Source organism: Bacillus rossius, chromosome 14, assembly GCF_032445375.1.
Source record: "Bacillus rossius redtenbacheri isolate Brsri chromosome 14, Brsri_v3, whole genome shotgun sequence".
Taxonomy (NCBI): domain Eukaryota; kingdom Metazoa; phylum Arthropoda; class Insecta; order Phasmatodea; family Bacillidae; genus Bacillus; species Bacillus rossius.
In genome coordinates, this window is record NC_086341.1 from 28,099,561 (window position 1) to 28,125,506 (window position 25,946).

General features: G+C 39.5%; 1 protein-coding gene across 1 annotated transcript in view; it reads right to left on the reverse strand.

The window, feature by feature from the left end:
- The window catches only part of LOC134538752 (uncharacterized), a 28,717-nt gene extending 4,295 nt beyond the window's left edge, over positions 1-24,422 (reverse strand). Inside the window, exons 1-2 of the mRNA XM_063380231.1 lie at positions 24,020-24,422; positions 10,755-10,850 (exon numbers count right to left, since the gene is read on the reverse strand). Of these exons, the coding sequence (XP_063236301.1) occupies positions 10,755-10,850; positions 24,020-24,208 (285 nt within the window). The 5' untranslated portion in view covers positions 24,209-24,422. The remainder of the gene's footprint in view (positions 1-10,754; positions 10,851-24,019) is intronic.
- Between the last annotated feature and the right edge of the window lie 1,524 nt (positions 24,423-25,946).

A 25,946-nucleotide genomic window follows, 5' to 3' on the forward strand; every position in this document is an offset into this window, starting at 1 on the left:
GTAGGAGTAATTTCGTGAATTGGAAACGGAAGTTGCATGGAACGGAAATATGTAACCACGACGCTGCCATCTGTGGCGGATGGTGCGAACCAAAGTTCACGAAACCAAAGGAAAACATTATAGTATTAACTGTTTAATGAAATTTAACAAGATGGCCAGTATTTTAATTAAATCCCTTGTCGAAAATCATGTCCAAAGCCGGAGGTTTAGTTTTTTTTTTCAAGTCTTTTCGTTTTTATCGGAGCAGTTTCACTGTATAGTTTCACATTTCGGTCTGCTAATGAAATGATTCAATAGCCGGCGCAGCTGCTTCAACAGCGAATTCTAGTAGCGGGTGTGGAAGCTACGTGTGATTCGCGTCCATAAACGTAGTTGAAAACACAGTTTGCGTATATTCATCATGATCGACATCATTTTTAAGAATTCTACGTTGAATTTCGTGTCCAAATTTCAATTCATAAGTGTATTTGCAACACGAGAACACATGAATTTGCTCGTGGCCGAGGTTAGATGTTACACATCACTGGCGAGAGCTGAAAGACTAGCTCACACGGTATTTGAAAAACTGTACATACAGTAAGAGGCAGGGAGCCTGACAAAATGATTAGCCTCAGGGTCTTGGTTTCGAAGACACTGATTCTAGGGTCGGTGGCGGATACATGAATTTATTTTTTTCCTGGGGAAGGTAAGGGGTGATTGTTTTGACGTGACAACGTCTAATAAATCGATGAACGCCGGCTGCACGCACGAAAAAGTGTCCCGTTACGCACATTGTTCCGTTACGATGTGTTCCGTTACGCTCATTGTACGCTTGCGCCGCATCTATCTCTCTTCCACTCGATTGGAACAACCATCGATTTGACTTTTTCGAGGCACATTTAAAAATTGAAACACTCCCATTCGTTTCCTACTTTTCCTATCATCGTCCTATCCTTAACAGAATAACACAGATTGGAATAAGTTAAATAGGAAACATGTATAAAAGTTATAGTTAAAATAATCTCTTCGTTAAAGTAATAAACATATTTGAATTAATGAGTGCTAATAAAAGTAAATTTATCAATTAAATTGTAGATTTCATTTCACTCCTTTGTATCCATACAAAATAGTGATAATTCAATAAAAATGATTCACTTTTATTCATAAAACTATGCAATAATTTCATCAATGTTTTGTTATGACGTCACGTTAAACTATCGTCCGTTAACCGAATTTACAGACAACCAATTTTATTAAATTAAAATTTGTTTACGAGTATTAAAATAGCCTTACATTACTATCGACTGAAACACACTGACACATAGGGCTACAGTAGCAGCCATAGGCAACGCGGCTTCTCACAGTTGTAACAACTCACCTTGCATCATCCTATCTAACGTACTACCGTCACTGATATTTTGCAGATTTTTTTTCTAACTTGTGGGGGAAGGGGAAATATATCTCTGCACTTCCCGCAGAGGCTTACGGTAGGGGTTTTCCCGACACCAAAGGAAATACAGTAAAGAAAAGAGTGGAGAAATTGTTTCTTGTCGCATATACAAAGCTTTATAATCGAAATTGAACAGTTTCAAAATCACAAACACATTCAACTGCTTGCTTTATTTCAATATTTTACGTTAATAAACAATTGTATATGTTATTCAGAACAATTGCACCCGGGGGAAAAGTTCCTCAAAATTTTATACGTATTTTCAAAGTCAAATATATTTTTGTAGTACTGCAGCTTTGCATCAGAAACGCAGCCAATTTCTTTCTTTATTTTAATATTTTATTTTAAAATCCAACTGGACACGCAATAAGGATCGATTACCGCGAGTGGAAATAGCAGCTGAATACGTAGTATTTCGGGTTCTATCTCTTCCCCTGAACACCGTTTGAAGTCCCGCAATACGGTGAAAAGGCACCACGAGTTTGTGTGACCCGTGTAGTTTACAAAACCCTGACATTTGAATATCTTTGTTCACTGTTAGAACATTTGATTACTATTAATCAGAGTCCCTCATGGCTTAGTATGGTACGAAGAACACGTGAATCAAGGACTGCTATGATTGCTGCAACTTCTCCAAGAGCTCAGAACTTTCTTTCTCTCTTGAACTGACCTGCAAGGAAAATAATAAAAATAATAATGCAGTTAGCTCTACATACGAGCGGCATAGCTTTACTTTTAGCTGTACTTCTTTAGTTACGATCCGACCCCAAGGATACTTGAAAAGAAAAAGAAAAAAAACTGTCTTTGTCCAGCATCCCCAGTGTTGCCAACACAAACCGATACTCGTTCTAGAAAAAAAAACATAGCGGCAGAAAATCGTCGCGAGAATGAGAAATCGCAAAACAAAAAAAATAAAATCAATAAAAAAATAAAATAAAGGATGTAACAACGTGAGCAATGGAGGGTGTAACTGCCAGGAAAAAGTGGAAGTGGGAGGAAGAAGGGAGGACGTATAACGGGAAGTACTTGCCCTCGAAGGTACGGGGGATGAAAACAGATGATCAGTGAAGAGGAGAAGGAAAAAAAAGGGGGGGGGGGGGTGGATAACAGCGGATGCTGAGAAAGGAAGGGAGGGATGGAGGGCGGATGACGAATTCATTGAAAAGAGTCTTTCAGGGTCCTTCTGGGTGCTGCTGAATGAAGAGTAACGGCATCGTGATGGGCTAGCGGTCGCCTTGACAATCGAGTACCTAGCGGTAACGCGCGCAACAGCAGGGCCTACCTAACCTCTCCAGAATCGCAAGCGGTGTGCTCGAGAACAATTCAGCACCAGCAGCACGTATCCTGATCAAACACGTGGTAAAGTACGGCGGTCAATGTGCAGTTACTTTTATTTCATATGGTTCCTCCCGTGGTATAGCATCGCAAAAAATATATATATATATATAAAGAGGCATGAGCAGTAAACTCTCAAAACATTTCCATGGGCGTACGCCATTGCTGGTTTAACTTTAAGGCACAAAAAATATTGATACGGAAAACAAGCCGAGATCAGCTGGTGAAAACGTTAAATGCCAAGACAATACAGATAATTCCGTGGAAGGACTTACGGCGGGGACGAACACAGAAGAATTGAGCCGGGAGCCAGGAGAGGCTTCGTTATTTGAAGTGCCCGCCGCAGGACGACTGTATTTTGTTTCAGAACTGTGCTCTTCCCCTCCCGTTCAGTGTTACCCCTCCTGATGCGTTTCTCCCCTGCGCGCATGCGTGAGAGTGATATCATGGATTTGGTTTTGAGGGGAGTGTGACATATTGCCTCTTCGTCTTCGAGCTCTTGAAGCGACAGGAATCAGGAAAAAAAGCGTAAACGTGTGGTTGATTATTTTCGTTGTGATCGAGAGCAGGACAGGTCTCTTGTAACCGTACTGAGTGGGATGAGCTCTATTCGCCTTAATCCTTTAGCGTTTGAATTTATTGTAAATGCTTGCTTTTGATGATTCGCAAGCCTTTTGGTTTATGTTGTTACTACGCATTGTTAGTGACAGTCCTGGGTTCACTGTTGAGTATTGGCGTGCTTGACGAAGTTTAGCCTGTATACTAGTACTTTTGTGTCAAGATGTTGATATAATGTTGGGTTTAGCATTCGCAATCTAGTAATGTTTAAGTTCCAAGACAAGTGATTAGAGGATTCGACGTTAGCCATTGCTTGGACATGCTCCTCAACAGGCAGTCGATGTCAAACTCAATTTGTGCGATTTAGCGAGGTTGGGGATCGTAGCGAATTATGCCCGTTGTACGATGTACACGGCCGATCATACTTGGTTTAAATGAATTTTCAGCAAAACTACTTTCGATGTACTGCCTCGTGGTCAAACGATGAATTTGTTCGGCAAAATGACTTTCGGTTTATTGCCTAGCGGTCAAACAACTTTGGGTATACTCCTTATTGATTATATGACTTTCGGCAAGACCACTTTCGGTCTTCTGCCTCACGGTCGAACGATTTTTTGTCTACTGCCGTGCCACCGATAAAGATAAATAATATGTGGTAACGCCCAAATACCAGCGGCGGAAATACTACAAAAATAAATTCTCGTGTTATGTTGTTATGAAAAAAAGGGCATAGAACATGTGGCGGTGTATCGTGTTGTTCGCCCATGAGAGGGAGAGTTTGTTGTCGTTGGAGGGGGGAGAATAGTTGGCAGAGGGGAAAAGGGGGGTAGCCGGAGCTGTGGCGGTATTCTTTCATCCGGTGCGGACCCGTGGGAAACACAGGTTACTTTTTTTTATTATTGTTCGTCCGCTGGTGAATGAGGTTGAAGGGCAAGTCAAACAGCGTGGGGAGTGGGGGGGAGATGAGATGAAAAGGTGAATGAGGGGGGGGGACAGGAGGGATGCGAACCACCCCCCTCCCCGTGGGAGTGGCGGGGAGATGCCATGAGGTAGGGGAAGAGCCACCCCCCCTTCCACCAAGCACGAAACAACCATGGGAATGTGAGTGGACTGCCGGCGACAGATGGTCTGGTAAAAGACTTCTCATCCGCTCAGGCGATAATCGTTGAAGTGACGTTCACGTAGCGTGTAGCGTGGATGGGAAGTTAAAAAAAAAAAAAAAAAAAAAAAAAAAAGGGGAGATGGCGAAAGTAAAAGTGAGGATTAACCGATAGGGGGAAGGGGGCAGTGCCCTCGCAAAAGTACGACGAAACAACTCTCCGCGTTCTTTAGGGTTAGCTTTGTTCGGATTCCTTTCTGCGCGTCGTTACAGGCTGAAGCTGCGACGCAGTACTCGCAAATTGTACCTTAACATCAGCCGCATCGACTATAAAAAAAAACTTACGAGGCGGAGAAGACATTAACTGATGCAGAATGAGAGGTTGTTAGTTCCTCTCCAAACCTCGAGGACCAACTCCTGAGAGATCTTTGTAAGGTTCGAGCGGCGTTCGTACTAAACGAAAATAACACGGACGGACTACCTGCTACGCAATCATAAACAATCATGCTATCGATAACAACCTATATAGATAAAATTGTAAATGTTCGTTCGTTCAAAATCTTAAATCTCCGACAGTTCTTCAGATTCATTTGAAATGTTTACACAACGTCGCATTCGAATACGCGCGTGTTTTATATACATATGTCACACCTGTGACAGGTAAAAGATGGATAAAAATATAAATGCGTCTTCTGTTTTGTAGAGACATACGGACAGATAGAGATGTATAGAGAGGTGTGAAGGAGATATACAGATATATAAAGTTATAGAGGGATGAGAGGTTTATATATGGTGATAGGTTGAGATATAGGTATAAATGTACATAGAAAGGATAGAGTACATAGAGTGATATGAGAAGATGGATATATATATATATATATATAGATACACATAGAGATGTAGAGATATTTTTATATATATAGAAAGAAATATGGTGAGATTTATAGAGGAATTTAAAGAGAGAGATTCTATGTACTTAATGTGTGTACCTTCTTCAAACAAAAAAAAAATGAAAGAGGAATAGCAACGCATGCCGGGTATTAGCTAGTTCAAAATAAAATAAAAAATGCAACACTACACTTTGCGGGGTGGGGGTCGGGTAGATTATTTGGAAGATTTAGCGATAAAAAAAATTTAATTGTGTAAATTTGACTAGTCATTCTGTAAAAAAATAATTTGTTAACTTAAAAAAATGTTATTTGAAAAGATGGTTGATTAAAGCAAATAACTTGTTAAAGTAAAAAACAAATTACAGTGTGAATAGTCAAGGTTAACCGATTAAAAATTGTTACTACATAAGTCATGCAATAAATTTTTTCCCCCAAAAGTATAGCATGTTGACATTATTTCTGACTGCGTAGCAAACATTTTAGTCACAGTATCTAATAATTAGGTGCAGGGTGGGGATTCAAAAATTTTTGGAAAATGCACATATATTCGTAAACTACGAGAATTTATGAATTTTTGTTTTTTGAACCGGAACCTTGATTTATTGGCCTATTTATTGTTCTCGGCTAGAAGTTAAGTAATGGCACTCATATTAATGACAGTGTTTTACTAGTTTCATCCAGCATTGTTAGCTTATATCGTGTGAAAACTTACACTAAGTTTTTTTTTGTAATATATAGATATAATGTAATCGATACCGCTCCAATCTCATGGTCGCCCAATGCACGACGAGAAGACTGCAGCCTTGCGCTTAGAGGAGACACCGCGCTAGAAGCACCAGCGAGCGTCGCACTTATCATCACTAACACTAAAACATCCCTGACTAGACAGACCCTTAAAAACAATTTCAGAAATAAAAATATCAACTCAAACAACCATAGTGGCCATCTTTTTAAACATGGAATGTGGCACATGTTAGTATGAATATATTGATATACTAGTGTGTGTCCCGATGCGAATATTCGCATTGTGATTTTTGTTTTCCTTAATTATCACATAATGTAATAAAAATGTTATCTTCAATCGTGAAATAGTTATTGATTTTGATAGAATAAATAAATTAGTTTATGTACATGTGGTATATAGTAGTAGTGGTATAAGTGGGTATTGGTTGCACTTAATTATGAAAAAAATGTTTTATTGTTATATCTCCGGCATCCCGTCAAAGTAGCGAGATAAAATATATGCCAGTTTTTAAATATAATCCTAAGCTTTTAAAACACAAAACGTTTCATCAAAATCATTCCAGTAGTTTAAGCGTGATATTCTAACAAACAGACAAATATTCAATAATAATAATAAAGAACTTAAATAAATAATTATTCAATAATAAAGTATTTTATTTCAAACTATTTTTATCTCAATCACAAAAAATAACTATATGATATCAAATTTACATGTATTAAATGCGTGTATGTAAATAAGTTCTTATTGTGTTAATACATGATGATTAAAAACAGCAACATTAAAAGTTGGTGAAAAAACTCATTTGGAACAACAAGTAAATAAACCGACGTGCATGTAAATGTTCCCAAATTTAATTTTTGATATTCCACCTCTGAATGCGATTAGTTTCTTAGTTGCTAATCGCTCACCCCTAGTTAATATTGCTTTAGGCAATATTAGACACGTATGTCTGTTCGCATTTCAAACGGATCCTGTTTTTATAATACTATATGGAATCGTATGGAATTATTATTGTAATGTATTTGTAATGAACTAAAATTTTCTGTATTCGAATTAAGACAGACAAATGCTTTGAGACTGGGCGAATTTTTTTTTTGTTTTGTCGCGTAAATCCGAAAGTTCTGCAACGGTAGAAATTTGAGGAATACTGAGAGTGAGAGAGAGAGAGAGAGAAAAAAAGAAAAATAGTGTTCAGTTATCTTATCTTTGCAGTTGGTATATAAGGTACACTGTTAGATAATCTAGTAAATATACGGACTGTTTAACGGGAAAAAAAAACCTGAAATAAACGAAGAGATCTTCGTAATAATCTGATAACTGAATCTTCGTAAAAACTACGTCGTATAGCAACTTCCTAGTTCCGCACTACGCTGTAAACAAGGTAAAAACAAGTGTAAGGAAGAAGGGTGGTCTTTTGCTTTTGATTTAACAAGTTTTTTTAATGTTTATTGTTTTTTGTGGTATACCGAAATTAATTCTTGTGAATTCGTCTCAAGGTAAGTGAATTTACGAATATAGCCGCAAATTAACGAAAATCTGTGGATAATTTCTAACCAGCGTTTTTAACGTAATAACGTCTTATAAATCGATGAACGCCGGCTGCACGCACGAAAAAATTGTCACGTTCCGCCTGAGCCGAGCGTGAAAGAACCGGCCAACCACCGTGCGAGAAAATCTTCTATAATATCAAACAGGTTAAGGCGGTTTTTTAAAACTAATTGTTCGTGATTATATTTAAACAAATTATTTAAATTAAATTTGCAAAAACTGTAAATAATATTTGAGAGTTAAAAAAGTATGCAATTTTTCATCAATGTTTTCTTATGACGTTATCACGTAAAATTATCGTCCGTAAACCGACTTTACGGACAACCACCTTTTTTTGTAAAACGAAGGTGAACATTTGTAACAGCGTGGTGAAGTGTTGGTGAGACCGTGCCGGCACTCGGGTGCAGTTCCGCGTGACTGTTATCACTACCCTAGGGGGGGGGGGGATCTCGCGTGTGAAGCCAGCGAGGCGTGATAAACCCCCCGACAGAGGCCGCGTGCGACCCGGGTATCGACGGCGATAGCACGCAGCAGGAGCAGCAGCACGCCACAGCTGTTGTCGCTGCGCGCCTGCCGACGCGCGGCTGGTTATACGACCTCCGCGAGCAGGTCGTCAACACTACCGGCGCGACGCTGCGGCCGAAACGGGAACTAATTCATCCCACGACCACGCCACACGTCATAAACACACACGCAAATTGTGTTTTACAACTACTAGCATTCGTTGGCGGAGCCACCACGTCAACTATTGAACCATTTTATTAGTAGACCGAAATTTTAAACTACATCATGAAACGGCCCTGATTTTCGACACGAAATTTTATCAAAATACTGTTCATTTCGTTAAAATTCATGTAACAGTTAAAACCGTTAAGTTTTCCCTTTGTCTTTGTGAACTTTGGTTCGTGCCATCCGCCACAGATGGCAGCACCGTGGTTACACATTTACGTTCCATGTGACTTCCGTTTCATTCACGATATTACTCCCACCAAATGCCGTATACCGAGGGCTAATATGTTACACATGAAATAAACGCCTTCCTTGCTAATACTAATTATTTGTAACGACAAAGAAATATAACATTTTGTTTCAGATAAACATTTCTGATAACGTTTAGAATACGTCCTTGGAATGGGAAGATTTATTATAATTAATATTTTGGACATATACCATTAATACACTGTATGGCGCTTAGCAAGGGGTGTATGTATTTGTGTTGGCGAGGCGGGATGATAAGTGCAACGCTCGCTGGTGCTTATAGTCTTCTAGTGCGATATCGCCTTAAAGCGCAATTCTGTGAACTGGCGCGCAGTCTTCTCGTCGTGCATAGGACAACGTGAGATTGGAGCGGTAACCATTGCATTATATGACGGAGAAATGAAGATAAAGGAGTAATGCAAGTCCCTTGAGTGCTTTCATGAATCTGTACCGGGTGTGTCATGCTTAAAAAGTATTTGAAAAAAAAAAGCGTTTTGTCAATTTTCACTCTTCTAAAAATGCAGTTAAAAAAACGGAATACGAAAACAGAACTACTCATCCACCCTAGCGAATTCTTCAATCAGTTTTCGTACACAGACACTACTTTGATATCTTGAGCGGTTTTCAAATCGTGTTTTTTTTTCTGAAGATCTGCACACCGTAAATGTGGGCACATGTAGAGCATCGATTGTAAACGCAACATTTACAGACTTTTAAAAATGTCTTGAAAGTGTATTATACCGAATAGCATTACAAGTGTTAGTCCTCTTTTTTTGTACAAGTTTTGTTTCATTTGTCTTTAACATGTATTTTATGGATACCGAAAAAAAGATAAAACGGTGGTTTTCACGGACATTTTTAGGCATACAAAATGTTAAACACAGTATTGTAATTGGTAGAGACCTGCAAAATTCGCGGATTCATTCGGTGATAAGCTAGAATTCAAACACATATACCTCTTAGATAATTTTGCTATTGGCTTACTGTTCATATGGACGAATCTCAACCAGTTATAAACCCTCAACCAAAGAAGGATCGAATCACAGACAAACCAGCTGAGACGACTTACAAGTCGGCAGCCAATGAACTTGCGTTATTTTCCCGAGTGTACAGGGGTATGTGCAGTCTATCCTGAAGGCCATCGAAACCGCGAATTTTGCAGGTCTCTAGTAATTGGTAGAGACCGGAAAAATTCGCGCTTTCAATGACATCTAGGACAGACTCCATAACCCCGTACCTACTCAGGCAAATGCCACCTGCTCATTGGCTATTGATTCGTGACACCTGTCAACTGGGACGCTTGCGATTCTATACTGTTTTGGTTGAAGGTTTTTCATTGGCTCAAAGTCCTTCATATAAACTGTGAGTCAATCACAGAAGCAATATAAAGGTACAGTTGTTGGATTCTAGGATATCGTGAAATGAATACGAGAATTTTTCCTGCTGTCTCAAGTAATTGGTATAGGGAAGTGCTGGAATCATTGTATAAATGCAGTACTCCCGTTTAAATAATAAGGTCCCATAGAGGCGCGTTTCCGACGCGGAGACTGCGCTCCAGTATAACGGCTGGCGCTTAGAGGCGAAGAGGCTTGTGATGTACGAGCCAGTGTCGCCCTTAGCGTCCCCCGCGCCACGACAACCCGTGCGCCCGAGCAGGCGGCCTTCACAAGGCCGTGTGTCGATAAGGCCCTTTCTACAACGCATACGGGATCTCACGGAGTTGCCACAGAAGCAGAGAGACGGAGACGTACCCGCATGGATTAACACGGCGATGCTGAGCATTTCACCTTGCCTTGCTCCGTGCGACCAATAGCAGTCGAGTATTCAGCCGCGGTGGTAGCCATGTTGGTTTATGTTCTAAATACGTTAAAAACTGTTTTAAGTGCAAGTGTATCATGTGTTATATTATTACTTTGTGATTTATTTTCATTATATAATGCAAACTATGCTCGTGCTAAGATCTCGAAGCATTATATATATATATATTAATTAAATTAAAGTTAGCTAACCTTGAAATGCAATCTCATCGGTTGGCATGCACTGTGGAAGCGGCAGACGCGACAACGGAAATGTTCCGTGAGATCCGTCTCGGTTTCCGTGCCACAGTAGAACGGGCCTGAGACTGTGTAAGGGGGTCGGGGGGGGGTGGGGGTAGAGGGTTTGGTGACTCACGTCTTTCTTCATGGCGTCCAGGATGAGAGTCTTCAGCTCGTTGAGGCAGTGGTTGATCCTGGCGCGCCGTCGCTTCTCCATGATGGGCTTGTTGCTCTGGAACACGCACGCACAGGCCGGGCGTCAGCGTGAATGACTCACTGGTTGGTTCAATTAACTAATCAATTATACAGTTAAAAAAAAGTGAGCTAGGTTTTCATTACTCGCCAGAGATGTATAACATCGCTACACCCTCTCCCCCCTTCCACTCCACCGGCAGCATCGTCCTGCCTCGGCGCCGTTATCAACCGCTGAGCGGCATTGGGAATTCCGCGGGCCGCCGCGCGGAGTGGCGAGAATAAACGCCGCCCTTCTAGATTGTTCGGGCGTCGGGTCGGCCAAGGATGACGCAACTCGTCACACAGCCGCTCTCGTCGGTTCGAGAAGGGCGTCCCTGAGGTGCTTGAGCAGCGACAGTGTTTGGGCGAGAGAGTTCTTGGGGTGACAGTTGGGTGACGAGAGTTCCACGAGGAGTGCGGCCCAGTGAGGAGTGGGGACTGTGGAACCTGACAGACACTGAGTGTCTTGAGAATAAACATTTTTAAGTTCGATTTATTAGTGATTAGGAACTTTAAGTAAGAATATTTATTATTGCTGTAAATATTTGTAATCAATAAAACTAGGAAATAAAACCTAATTGGGCTATCCCTTACGAACTCAGTTTTTCCTACATTAATAAATCGTAACATTACGAACCCAGGTCTCCCTACATTATGAATCGTAATAATACTATGTCGGCCAAAATAGCTTCGGAAATAACTCACTATTTTTTTTAACCAATATTGTTAGATAAAAATGGTTATTGTGGGTCGTCCTTAGAATATGTACATATGCTATAGCGGACTTTTCTGTAGGCCAATTTAAGACCTGCAATTCTGTAGTACATTAATTTGATGTATCAGACATGCATAAGTCAGCCTAAGCCATGTAAGCGCCATGTAAGCATCTTTTTACGACTTGATTACAACACAGCGAGATTTCTCTACTCTCATAAAATTTAATAAGAATGTATTGTACACGCAAACCTTCCGAAAGAAATTCTCTTAATTATGGTGAAAACCGCATCAATATCCATGGTGTATTTTATAATAAATGACCGAATAAACAGATAGCGAATATTTTTATACGTTTAAGTGATGTGTATACACACAAACATAATACACTTCCGTTACTCATGAATTTCGAAAAACCTTGTAATATAACACATAGCAACTATGTTGCACACCTATAATATACATCAAGTTTCAAACTGTTTAAATTATATTTTACAATGGAAACTAAGTACCTGTACCCTATATGGCCTAGTACTCAATATGGCCTATTGACTAGTTCTTCGTAATGTCACCATCTATACAAAAGATGGCGCCAGCGCCCTTTTCTAAAAGTAACAAGAAGAGTGTGTTTCGTTTACCAGGTGCATAGTATCCATGAGCTGTTGGTGCAACGAGTAAGTGTGTTTATTTGTTACAAGGCATTTGTGGATTATAAATTTAATGTTGGTAACTTTTGTTTATAATAATTATATAATAAATTGTATGAAAATTTTTGATGTGTTCTTTGACAGTAAATAGTGTCTAGATTAAAGTAGTGTCATAGCAGTTCGCAACAAAATTAATAACAATGTTTTCTAAACTAAAAATCTTTATGAAGCAATAGGTACCAATATGGCCTAGTAGGCCATATTGAGTATATTTTCGATTTGCATTTCCTTTCCCTCCCTATATAACATTATTTATTTCAAATATGATATTTTTTATAATGGAAATTAATACTTTGGCTTCTTGTATATCTTTGATGAAACTTTCTAAAATTTCATCAGATTTTCGATACAGTGTACAGAATTCGAGATATGTTAAAATCTGGAAATTTATAAATAACTTATCATTGCTTTGTTGTCTACAATAAAGAGTTTCTTATTTTCAGAAATGAAGTCGCCATCAAAGAAAAGAGGCAGATGGAGACAGGAGGATCTAGAAAAAACCTTACAAGCAATTAAGAAGAAAGAAATGTCAGATTACAAGGCAGCGGAACGTTTTGGTATTACACGCAGGACCTTGCGGAGATATGTAAAATCTGGCAGAGTTACCAAATCAAAGTTAGGACGCAAGTTCTCTTTGTCTGAAGAACAAACTGCAGAACTCTGTTCTCGAATCAAGTGTCTTGCCGAAGTTGGTTATCCTGTTACACAGAAAGTTTTAAGGTTATGTGACAAGTACTGTGAGAAAAACAACATCAAACATCAGTTTTCTGACATTACGCAAATCGCGAGTTGTAAATGGGCAAGACAATTTCTGATACATAACCCTAGACTTTCGATCAGAAAAGGGAAAAACCTCAATCCTGCTAGAGTGCAAAAATTAAACAAATATGTAGTTGAAGACCATTTCAGTAAAATCAAAGCGATTTACGAGGATGATAATATTTTTGGAAGACCACAAAGACTGTTCAACATGGACGAAAAAGGATGCAGACTGAATTTACACAGAGAACCAAAAGTGCTAGCAGAAAAAGGTTTACGTCGAGTCCACATCATTGGCAATGAGCACGGGGAAAATGTGACGATTGTCACTTGTGTGAGTGCAACGGGTGAACCATTCCCCCAATGATATTATTCTAGGGAAAACAAATGGGGCCAGAATTCGCTGATGATTTGCCAGTAGGATCAGTTTGCAGCATGACTCCGAAGAGTTCCATGACAACAAGCACCTTCATTGAATGGCTGCACCATTTTGGACATCATAAACCAGCAGGTCGTTGTGTCCTTATTTTCGATGGTGCCAAGAGCCACCTGGACTACGAAATAGTGGGCACTGCAGAGCGGTATGATATCGTATTATACTGTCTTCCTTCTAATACAACACATGAACTGCAACCTCTTGATAAGGCAGTTTTCCGTTCCTTCGAATACCACTGGGATGAAGAGGTAATGTTGTACTGGCATCACCATGGTGAAAGAACACTATCAAAACAACGTTTTGGAAGAATCTTCACAAAAGTATGGGACAAATCACTAACAATGTCAAACATAAAGTCTGGGTTTAAAGAAACAGGTATGTACCCATATGATCCTAATGCGATTCCTATGATTGCATTTGCACCAAGCACAGCATCTGAATTACCACATCCTGGACCACCACATCTGGAACCACCAAACTTAGGACCATCACAATTGCAGAAACCACAGACTGGATCATATCAACTGCAGAAACTATAGTCCAAACTATCACAACTACAGCAACCACAGCCCGGACAATTTCAAGTGCAGCAACCTCAGACTTTACCATCACAACTGCAGCAACTACAGCCTGAACCATCACAACTGCAGCAACCACAGCCTGGACCATCATGGTTGCAACCGCAACCTGAACCATCTGTGGAGCAACTTCACAAAGCCTTTTTTGATCCCGATAATGGGAAAAACAATGCTCATAACAGTTCATTTTCTGATTTACTGCCAACCCCGAAGGAAAAAACTCAAACATTTAAGAAGAGAAAACCTGCTATAAACAGCAAAGGTGTTCTCCTGAAGAAATCATTGTTTTCAAAAAATGTGCCCACAATTTCTAAGCCATCATCACAATCAGAAGCCCTTCCAAGCAAACGTGCAACGAAGAAGGCCAAGTTGACTTCTTGGTATTGTAGGGTATGCAACGAAACTTCAGTGAAGGACATGCGTTTGTGCATTAGTTGTGGACAATATCTTCATGAAGAATGTGTCGGACTGAAAAAAGATGACAAAGACTATTTCTGTTGTCCATACTGTGAAAATTCAGACCTGAAGTAATTTGTTTATATGTGAATGTGATTTTTTTAATGCCACTTATGTGTAGTACACTGTGTACCCAATATGGCCGATGTGCACTTTTTTTAATTACATTGTTATGTAATTCCCTTCATCTTGATGTTCTCGCCATCTCTCTGGTATGTGTAAATGGTATTCCTTATTTTCTTTCCAGGTGTCATTATGCAGTTCTATGTCATTAAACAATTAAAAACAATATCTGAAGCTTAACTAGGCCATAATATTCTGAAACTTAAGAAATAATTTTAATTAAAAATAACGTCAAGTATTTATAAAATATTACTAACCACGCCCCTACTTTTCGCCACGGGTGTCTTTCTTCGCAAAAAAAAGAATGAAATCAGCAAAATACAAAAAAAAAAAAAAAATCGGTTTTCTGTAAAGTCGGTTTACGGACGATAAATTAACGTGACGTCATAACAAAACATTGATGAAATGATTGCATACTTTTATGAATAAAATTGAATCATTTTTATTGAATTATCACTATTTTGTATGGATACAAAGAAGGAGTGAAATGAAATCTACAATTTAATTGATAAATTACTTTTATTTGCACTCATTAATTCAAATATGTTTATTACTTTAACGAAGAGATTATTTTAACTATAACTTTTATACATGTTTGCTATTTAACTTCTTCCAATCTGTGTTATTCTGTTAAGGATAGGACGATGCGATGATGGGAAAAGTAGGAAACGAATGGGAGTGTTTCAAGTTTAATGTGCCTCGAAAATGTCAAATCGATGGTTGTTCCAATCGAGTGGAAGAGAGATAGATGCGGCGCAAGCGTACAATGAGCGTAACGGGACACAGCGTAACGGGACTATGTGTGAAACGGGACACTTTTTCGTGCGTGCAGCCGGCTTTCATCGATTTATTAGACGTTTCACGTCAAAAACGGCGCGTGAAGCTAGTTAGAAACTTTGTCGCTTGGTCATTAGTATTTATCACCGTGGGAAATTTTAAGTAACAATTTAATACATGGAGAGTTCCATGAGCGTGTGTCATTGCTGTGTGCCAAATGAGATTTTTTTATGAGATACGGTGACTAAGCCCTGGATACAAGTTTTTGATTTGCATCATCTTAGCTCTCGTTATACGGCATTTGATTGGAGTAAATTCTTGAATGGAACAGAAATCTCTGCCATCTGTGACGGATTACGCGAACCAAAGTTCTCATAGCCAAAGGGAAATTTTATAGTATTAACTATTTAATGAATTTTAACAAGCTTGCCGGTATTTTAATAAGATTCCTTGTTTTAAATCAGGTCCGAAGCCGGGGTTTAGTATTTTTTCAAGTTTTTTTTCTCTTTCATCGGAGCCGTTTCATTATATAGTTTAAAATTATGGTCTTCTGATCAAATTGGTCAATAGTTGACGTAGCTGCTCCGGCAGCGAATTCTAGCGGCGGGTGCGAAAACTTCGTGTGGTTCGTGTCCAGAAATTTAGTTTAAAACACAATTTTCGTATATTTATAACGCTCGGCATTATTTTAAAGAATCCCAAGTTGAATTCCTTGTCAGAGTTTCGTATTACAAGTGTATTTGCAACGTGAGAACACATGAATTTGCTCGTCACCTAGGTCAGATGTTGCACATCTCTGGCGAGTACTGAAAAACTAGCTCACGTTTTTTTGACGTGACAACGTCTAAAAAATCTATGAACGCCGGCTGCACGCACGAAAAAATGTCCCGTTACGCACATTGTCCCGTTACGCTCATTGTACGCTTGCGCCGCATCTATCTCTCTTCCACTCGATTGGAACAACCATCGATTTGACTTTTTCGAGGCACATTAAACTTGAAACACTCCCATTCGTTTCCTACTTTTCCTATCATCGTCCTATCCTTAACATAATAACACAGATTGGAATAAGTTAAATAGCAAACATGTATAAACGTTATAGTTAAAATAATTTCTTCGTTAAAGTAATAAACATATTTGAATTAATGAGTGCAAATAAAAGTAAATTTATCAATTAAATTGTAGATTTCATTTCACTCCTTCATTGTATCCATACAAAATAGTGATAATTCAATAAAAATTATTAAATTTTATTCATAAGAGTATGCAATCATTTCATCAATGTTTTGTTATGACGTTGTCACGTTAAACTATCGTCCGTAAACCGACTTTACAGACAACCAATTTTTTTTCTTCTGGCTGTCTCGCTTTCAGGTGGCTGGGAGAGTTCCTTGCGAGTGACTTGCGGACTTGAGTCACCTGCTGCGACCTGCACGGGGCGAGACTCGGCGAGGATGGCTCGTCCTTGCTTTGCAGTGCGCAGTGCAATGGACATCCACTGTCTCTTTCCAATGACAGATCTACCGCAAGCGCTGTCCTTGTTTGGGTGTTCTCCAAATTCAACGTCAATTCTGAGGTTTTCTTTTTTGGGACACGAAAACTTCTGTAATTTTGCAAAAATTACTTCCAGACAGATACGTAATAAATGGACGGATATTTTTGGTAGAGTTCTTTAATTGAAAAAAAAACCTGACCAATGAATAGATATTTTAAAAATATAAAATATCTTATTATTAAAAATAATTCATCGTTTTAGAGTAGTTGTACCTCATTTATAATATTTTTTGATAACACCAAACATTAGTTCAAAGGTTTGAATGACAAAATAATTGTAACTCCCTCAGTAGCTACAGTATGAAATCGGTTAAAAGTTATTTTGATATTACCAAACCCTAATACAAGGGAAAAAATTCGGTTAAAATTTTTTTTGGCCCTTTTTGGTTCCAACGTGCATAAATGTGAAATTCAAAATCCACCTGCGCCTGAGAAGTATACACCATGAGATTATTGCGCGCCTTTCGGGACTGCCTATATTCCAGGCGAAAGTAACACTACAAACTTATTATTCATGTGTTTTGCATGCGAAAACGCTATTGGCAGTTGTGGAGACAATGTTTCCAATGCAGTTACACCAACCTAATTTTTACTTCTTAAGTTACCTGCTTTTATCGTCTTCAAAGGACGTTTAACAAATACACGGCTACAATTTTATCTCGTCAATAAAACTTACGACATCAGTCGCTCGTTCTGCGCCGTCAATCACTTCTTCAGTGCAAGTCCACGCCAAGCAACAAGCAAATGAAACTCTGACAGTGACCTTGAAAGGAGTACCAGGGTTGGCAACCCTGCGCTGCCAATAAGGCCCGACATACAAAGGACACACAAACGGAGGCGGATCTCCCTGAATATTTCACTACCGCTTCTTTTGCTTCTGCAATGCACGGAAACATAACGAATGGCAACCGATGAGATTGCATTTCAAGGAAACGAAACATTAATTTGATTAAAAATTATATATTATGCTAAGATAATAGCACAAGAAGAATTTACAGATATAATAAAAATAAACGTCAAAGTAATAATGGAACACTAGATATTCTTTTACGTGAAACAATTTTTACCGTATTTAGAACATGTACGAACATGGCTACCACCACGGCTGAATATGTACTCGGCTGCTATTGGTCGCACGGAGCAACGTAAACGGAAGAGCTCGGCATTGCCGGGTTATCCGTTAAGGGTCCGTCTCCGTCTCCGTGCCATTGTAGAACGGGCCTAAGAAGCACCACAAGAACAATGGTAGTATTAGGAAACGCTCAAACGCTGCGCATCGTTAAGGGCTCCGCCCACCCGGGCACACACACGGTGTGCAGAGCTTCAGGAAAAACAACGCGATTTCAAAACTACTCAAGCTATCCGAGCGGGGTCTGCTTACGAAAAGCATTTAAGAGTTCGCTGAGGGCCGAAAAGTACTTTTGATTTTGGATGAAGTTTATAAACTGTATTTTTAGATGAGTTAAAATGACTACAACGCATGTTTTCAGAGTAATTTTTAGGCGTAAAACAACCAGTAAAGATTCTTGAAAGCACTTAACGGACTTGCATTACACCTTTATCTTCATTTCCACGCAATATAATGATACGGTCACCGCTCAAATTCCACAGTCATCCTGTGACGACGATAAGACTGTGCGACAGTTCAGAGCCTAGCGCTTAGAGACTTTAACGACCTATAAACACCAGCGAGTGTTGCGCTTATCATCCCGAACACACTTATGTACACCCCTGACGAGGCGGGCTCCTTAATTATGTTTGGTAATAACGCTTCACCGCCAAAAAAAAAAAGGGGGGGGGGGAAATTGACTCAATGTAGTTTCACCAGGCGTTTGAGCGAAACGCGAAAGAGTAAACGATAACGACGCCTAGAGTTGCGACACGGCTTCAAAGGTTTGAAGCGAAAGGATAGTCCTGAAAAATCCGGTAAATTCCAGTCGCAATCGAACAGACACACTTCCTAGGTGCCCACGTGGCGTCGATAAGCCGCCGACAATCTACATAATTGAAAGGCGTTATCTTCGGCGGAGAATGTTAGCGCGAGAATAATCGAGATATCGCTTATCTGAAAAGTCCGAGGAATCACGAGACCAAACACGTTGCTGCGTCGCTGGCTGGGTCGCCCAACGGAGCGCATATGCTGCTTGTACGAACGCGCCATTTGCAAACCGCTACAGATTCATTAAAACTGCCTGGTTACGTGTAGCATTTAGGGGCCGTTACACTTGACTTATACAAGTTTCGTTCCACTGTTACATTCTTAAGGGCTCCGCCTACCCGGACACACACACGGTGCGCAGAGCTTCAGTAAAAACAACGCTCATTTCAAAACTACTCAAGATATCCGAGAGGGCGCTGCTTACGAAAAGCATTTAAGAGTTAGCCGAGGGCTGAGGAGATGATGGGTACTGCATCAAACATTCAACAACAAAACGGTGCTGAAAGTCACGTGTCATTTATACAAAAAAAAAGTATTAAAAATAAATAACAAACAAAGAAACCCAGCGAAGCGGGTACTTGCAGCTAATTATATATAATGCACAAAAATGCTAAAAATTAAACTTTGCGCGCTAATTATGCAAAAAATATACACCATATATATTTTTTCTTTTGTTAAGTTTGACCACTCAACATTTTTAAAAAGTTTAACCGTGTTAAACATAAAAATAAAATATTGACCTGGAACGGGACACACACTCGCGTTATACGCTAGAATGATGGTGTAGTTATAATTTTGGGGATCCCCCATTCGTCGCTGGGTGATTGTATGAATGGGGCAAAGCGGGCAAAGTGGTTCTGCAGAGGTCTACCACTGCCTTTCGCTGCAAGTATTTGAGGAAGCCAACACTAAAAATTAATGAATTATGATTCAAGGGGATGGGATGGAAACAGATGGTCGACATCTTTTTTTCAACAGATTTTTAGGCCCATAACTAATTATTGTTAAAACACGTGTTTTATCAATTTTCACTACTCAAAAAATCTATGTACATAAAATAGGGCATTGGTATGTATGACGTCGATAAACTCCTACACCGTTTGACCGATCGCCATGAAAGTTGGCATATCGAACTGTTTTTTTTTTTTCATGGAGAAGGTTTTTATGCTAACCACTTTTAGTTTTGTAACTCGCCTTTAGATGGCGCTGCAACGCATCGACTTCCAAAACGTTCAACCGACCGACATGGGTGAACAGAAAACTCACAGGTCATAGAAATACACACAGTAATTGTTTTTCATTTCTCTATGTCCACCACACTGTCATATAGCTCTATCAATTTTGCTTTAACTCGCGGACAATATATAACCTTGTGTTCAGCCCGGGCAACGCCGGGTACTTGCAGCTAATACTGTTTAAATACTCATACGCCCTCCGCGTTTTCTTAAATGTTTTCCTTAAACAGACCCAATTCGGCTATCTTGGGCAGTTTTTAATTCCTGAAGCTCTGCACACCGAAAGTATGCCCCGGTAGGCGGGGTCCTTGAGACATTGACGTGTGAGATCCGCCTTCACCAAGGCAAAATTTAATTATCAAACTTAATTGTCATGGCATAAAAAGTGCCTAAACCAATAAGGCGTCATTCGATTAGCATCTCTCCCCAATAACGTCTCGTCGGCATCCTGGGCGAGAAGGGGGTGATGATGGGGGGGGGGGGGGGTTACGGCGAGGTGGAGGCAGCGTCGGAACGCATGGAGGGGGAAGGAGAGGAAAAAGGGAATATCCCGGGAAAATCGACCAGCTAACAGCAACGTCCGCCACGTTTCCCCTACTTGAGAAAAATCCTAAAAAAAAATTTGTCTGTAAAGTCGGTTTACGGACGATAGTTTAACGTGACAACGTCATAACAAAACATTGATGAAATGATTGCATACTTTTATGAATAAAATTGAATCATTTTTATTTTAATAATAAAAGAATAAATACTTGAATTTGTACTAGTAATCAGATTTTTAAAATGCAAGAATAATTCACCTTTATTGCCGAAATTGTTGTTGTAATGAGCAATGAAAACCACATTAACTTTTCACTTCACTTTATAACCAGTCGACGAAACAGTTCACGTGTAGATGTAAGTTGTGTTGTGTGCTGCCGCTGTATTTCTTCTCCTCGGACGCATAGGCCAATCGAGTGGAAGAGAGATAGATGCGGCGCAAGCGTACAATGAGCGTAACGGGACACAGCGTAACGGAACAATGTGCGTAACGGGACACTTTTTCGTGCGTGCAGCCGGCGTTCATCGATTTATTGGACGTTGTCACGTCAAAATCTAACATCCCCAACAACAAATGGAAATAATGTGAAAGCAAACAGCGGGCACAATGGGGTCTATCCTCTCCGATACCGCACTAGAAACACCAGCGAGTGTCGCACTTACCAGCTCGCCTCAATAACACAAATACACTTCTGACTAGGCGGGACCCCTAAAAGCAGCTTCTTGTCCAGTTGGCGGTCTTTTCCACGTGTGCGGGACATCCAAGACATTGGTTGAAGTGTGTTGTTTTTGTGTGTATCGTGACAATATCTTTGAAGGATTGTATCTTGTGGCACTGAATGTGTTCAACGAAGGAGTTACTAATTCGTATACAAACATCAGTTCCGCAATATTTTGATCCATTGCAACATATATATAGTGCACAGAAAAAAAGGCTGACCTGTACAAAATATCCATTTGGAAACCAACCAGTTGCCGAGAAATAGTTTGTAACACTACAATAAATATATTGTAAATTTGTACAACACATGGCTATTGTTATTTTGCATGCATGAAATACGTTTTTCGAGATGATACTGAGTACTTCTTACGAAAATTGGTGCACAATTTTATATCTAAATTCATGTTAATTGAAGCATAAATTTTTAAAACCATGGAAAAGATGGTTTATATCAAATGATCTTCACAAAAAAATGTATTTTTAAATAGAATATCTTAATAAATTTTAATACAATTTCTAATTCCACTTTAATAATAATTTCTCAATAATGTTTCTTGTAATTAAAGGGAACAAATAATTATATACTAATCAAGATCTTATTTAAATTATCTGAATAAATTATACCCAGGTAAATACTCCTCTACAATTAAATTAATTAGTAAATTGTAGTCACAAGTGTAAAAAAAGGGAAATAAATAAATTTATTATTTTTAAAAACATCCTATTTTGTGGAAAATCTCTAACTGTACTGTAAATCCCTTTTATGTGGGGAAACACCCATTCTATGAAGAATTCTCCATCTGTGGGGAAATACCCTTTCTGTGGTTAAGTCTCAGTCAGATGTGCAGATTTACTGGACTAGAGCTCTTTGATGTTATAACCTTTCTGGTTCAACATGAGTGGCAGAAAAGGGATGTTGTATGGCTTTCATTTGAAAATGCTGAGAAGCAATATAACTATATAATAAAAAAACCTTGTTTTTTCCATACCTGTCTCCCCCAAATACCCACTTTTGACGTTGAAAACGAGAACTTGGTGAAAAATTGGTGATTTTCGGGGGTCATAGCTTATGAAGGAGACCAATAACAACCTGCATGATCTATTCCTCTAGTAGTAATGAAATAAGTCTATATTGCTTTAAAAATTAAATTATTATTACCTACCTTTAGGTAATTTTTAGCTAACCAATTTCTGCAGAAAAGAGTTGGTTAGATTATATCCAAACTAATAAAAAAACTATCTGGGGGGGGGGGGGGTTTCCGGTGAACATTTTGTGTAAACATAAAAAACTTTAAGCTTTGCGTCAACCATGGTAAAATAAAGGCACGAGTATTTAAAAACAACCCTGAAAGCAGCAATTAATTATATTACTTTTATCTCCAGGACCGTCGAGAGAATAATAATAATTTTGTCAGGCTCACCTGCGCTTTCTTAATGTACAATGTTTGAAACACTGCAAATTCATAGAAGTATATATAAATATATAGGTATATAAAGTTACAGTAGCCATGACAGTAAACGTGGTCGAAAAAATATAACTGCCTAACTTGTAACTTTTCCAATGAAGTTTAATAGCAATTCAACTTTTTTTTCTCTTCACATATCAGGGGAAAAACAAGCATAAAAAATATTTCGGAACTCAACCGGTCTCCCAGGATTTGGAACCCCCCCCCCCCCTTTTTTTTTTACCCTTTTCATTCCCTCCACTCGATGATCATGCATACAACATGCAAATATTTCTTTTAAAATTTATATGTATACTAGATAATGCCCGGCATGCGTTGCAATGCCTCAATCAATTTTTTTTGTAATTTTTTAAACGTAAAATATCTTTGTTAACCACATTTACTGTTTTTTCCGTCTCGAGCTAGAATGTAAAGATTGTCTGCATTACTGACCGGCGAGCAAGCTACATACATTTCAGAGAGAGAGAGAGAGTTAGAGAAAGACACCTATTGAATGTCTATCTAACTAATTTTTTTATGAGAGCATATTTTCATTAAATAAATCATGAAATCATTCAACGATAAAAGCTGTTTATTTAATTAAGCGGACGTGTTCGCTCCAAGGAGAAAATTGACGCGGCGAGACCTCGTGGACATAGAGAAATGACACACACTCACTATTTGTGTGGCTATGAAACATGATTTTTTTTCTGCAATTTAAATTGTAATATACAAAAAGGGTATTGAAAATTGAAACAAATATGGCGACGCTATAAACTGTCAGGATATTTATTTTTTTCTTACTCTCTACTTAGTTCCTTACAATAGCAAAACTTAATGGCTTCTAATAATGCTTTGCAATTTTTGCTTTTAAAGCGTGTTTTTTTTAGATTTTCTTAACTCAGAATTGAGATAAAATATCCAATTGTGAATCTAAACCATCCTCGAATCCCCGTGAACTCACACACAAAATTTCATCAAAATCGGTCCAGCCGTCTAGGAGGAGTTCAGTGACATACACACGCACACAAGAAATATATATATAAAGATTTACAGTACTGTTAAAAGATTATATATACATAGTTCATACAACCTTCCAGTGAGGCAAAAAGTGTCTGCTGATATAAAATGACGCAGTCAGAGAGAGTGTAGGTAGACCAGCTCCTCGGAAGCACTGACTCACCCTGCGCTGCTCCGCCTTGGACATGGCCGGCTGCTGTTGCTGCTCCTGTTGCTGTTGCTGCTGCTGCTGTTGCTGCTGTTGCTGGTGGTGCAGCTGCGAGGGGGCGGGCGGAGGCCCCGAGGACGTCTGGAAGCGGTCATAGTCATCGTCGCCGACGCCGTTCGACGGGTAGTTGTGCCTCACGATCATGCCACCTCCTCCGTCGCCGAGGAAGGGAAAATAAAAAAAAAGAACACCGGGAGGAAGCGCTATTCGTCAGCTGGCGGTCATCTCCTCGCGTTCACGTGCCGCCTCTCAGACCACGTGACCTCGCGACCACGTGTTCGTGCCCGCGGCGCGCTGACGTGACGAGTGTGCGCACCCGCGTGCCATTGGTTACCGACTGGCGAGGGCCTCTTTCCCGCGGCTACCGCCGTTTCCTTTCCGCGATAACCGCCCGGGGGGAGGAGGGGAAACACCCGCCCCTCTACCCTTTTCCCCCTCTTTCAGACCCTTCTTCTACCCCTGCCTCCGCGCGGCGAGGGAAATTCCCACAACAGGACACGCCGAAGGTGCGTGTGAGTTTTGTTTCGTCGTGTGTAGGGTTACTTTTTTTTCTTTTTTTTTGGGGGGGGGGGGGGGGGCATTGGACGTTCGGCCGTCGGTGTTAGTTTACCGTCGCAAGGACGCTGCTAGGTCTCCCCCTCCCTTCTCCCTTTCTTTCCTCCTCCACCAGGCTTCTTCCGATTCTCACCCAGGGGTGCCACCTTATAAAAGTGTCGGCTTTATTTTTTAAATGCTCTCGAATTTTTTTCTGCTCATTTTACGCTCATTTTACGCATGCTCTGAGACTCGACTTTTTTTAATGACATTTTTGAAATGTTACTGTATTTTTGTAATGTTGACGTATAATAAACAATATGTTCGCAAGTGAAGTCTTTTAATAACTTCGATTTAAACGGACACCTATACTCCTGTCAGCTCGGATGTTTGAATGTTTGGTTGAGTGCTGTATATTCCACCACAATTTAACTTTTTTTATTTTTTGAGAAGTTACTTTACATAACTTTTGATTTAAGTACTGTCCGATTTGTATTATGTGTTCTTGTGCAGAAATATCTTTGAAAATTTTGTAATTGTGTTAAAATGATGTTTGCTACAAGTTTCTTTGATGTGCTGTAAATTTCAGGTACGCTACAGCTTTAAAATAGCGTTACGATGATTCTCCGTGATTTACGTTATCGACAATTAAGCTGAAAATAACTGTACCTCAAATTCACATACTCAAAAAATATATATAAAGCATTTAGCGACAGTTTATGCCTGTACCTATTACAGTAAAAAAAAGTCCCTCCATTAGGAAGAAATTAATCATAAGTACTTTGTGCATATTATGTACTTTTTGCGAAAAGATTTTAAAAATAGCTGTTAAGTTAAAAATATTAAGATTTATCTATGCTTAGCTGTTGGATGGGTTTATTTTATGTACAAGCAAACGCGTCCTGATTGGCCCGGCGAAATAGGGAGGTGGCTTCGTATACAGACGGGCGCCAATCACAAGGGAACAAACAATAGCTAGCGCGGTTAAACCTTATTGCAGTCTAATGAGCGATCAGATTATTTCGCGAGAAATACACGCCCCTACTAATAAGTTACTTCTCGCCGGTCACATATGGAGGTTGATCAAAAACACAGTATCGCTGAAATATAAGTTTTATTTTACACTCCTGTAAAGTGGACCAAATGTGACTTAGGCTCGTTTGGATCTGGGATACATAAATTACAACGAAAACGGGTTTTGACAGAAGCCTCTCTTGGATCCCCCCCCCCTTTTTTTTCCTCCACACACACACACACACACACACACACAAGGTAAGGTATGTGCTATAATAACGAAATTAGCCATAAAATGTGTCAATTTTCGACCACAGCTGAAACGTTAAGTGGG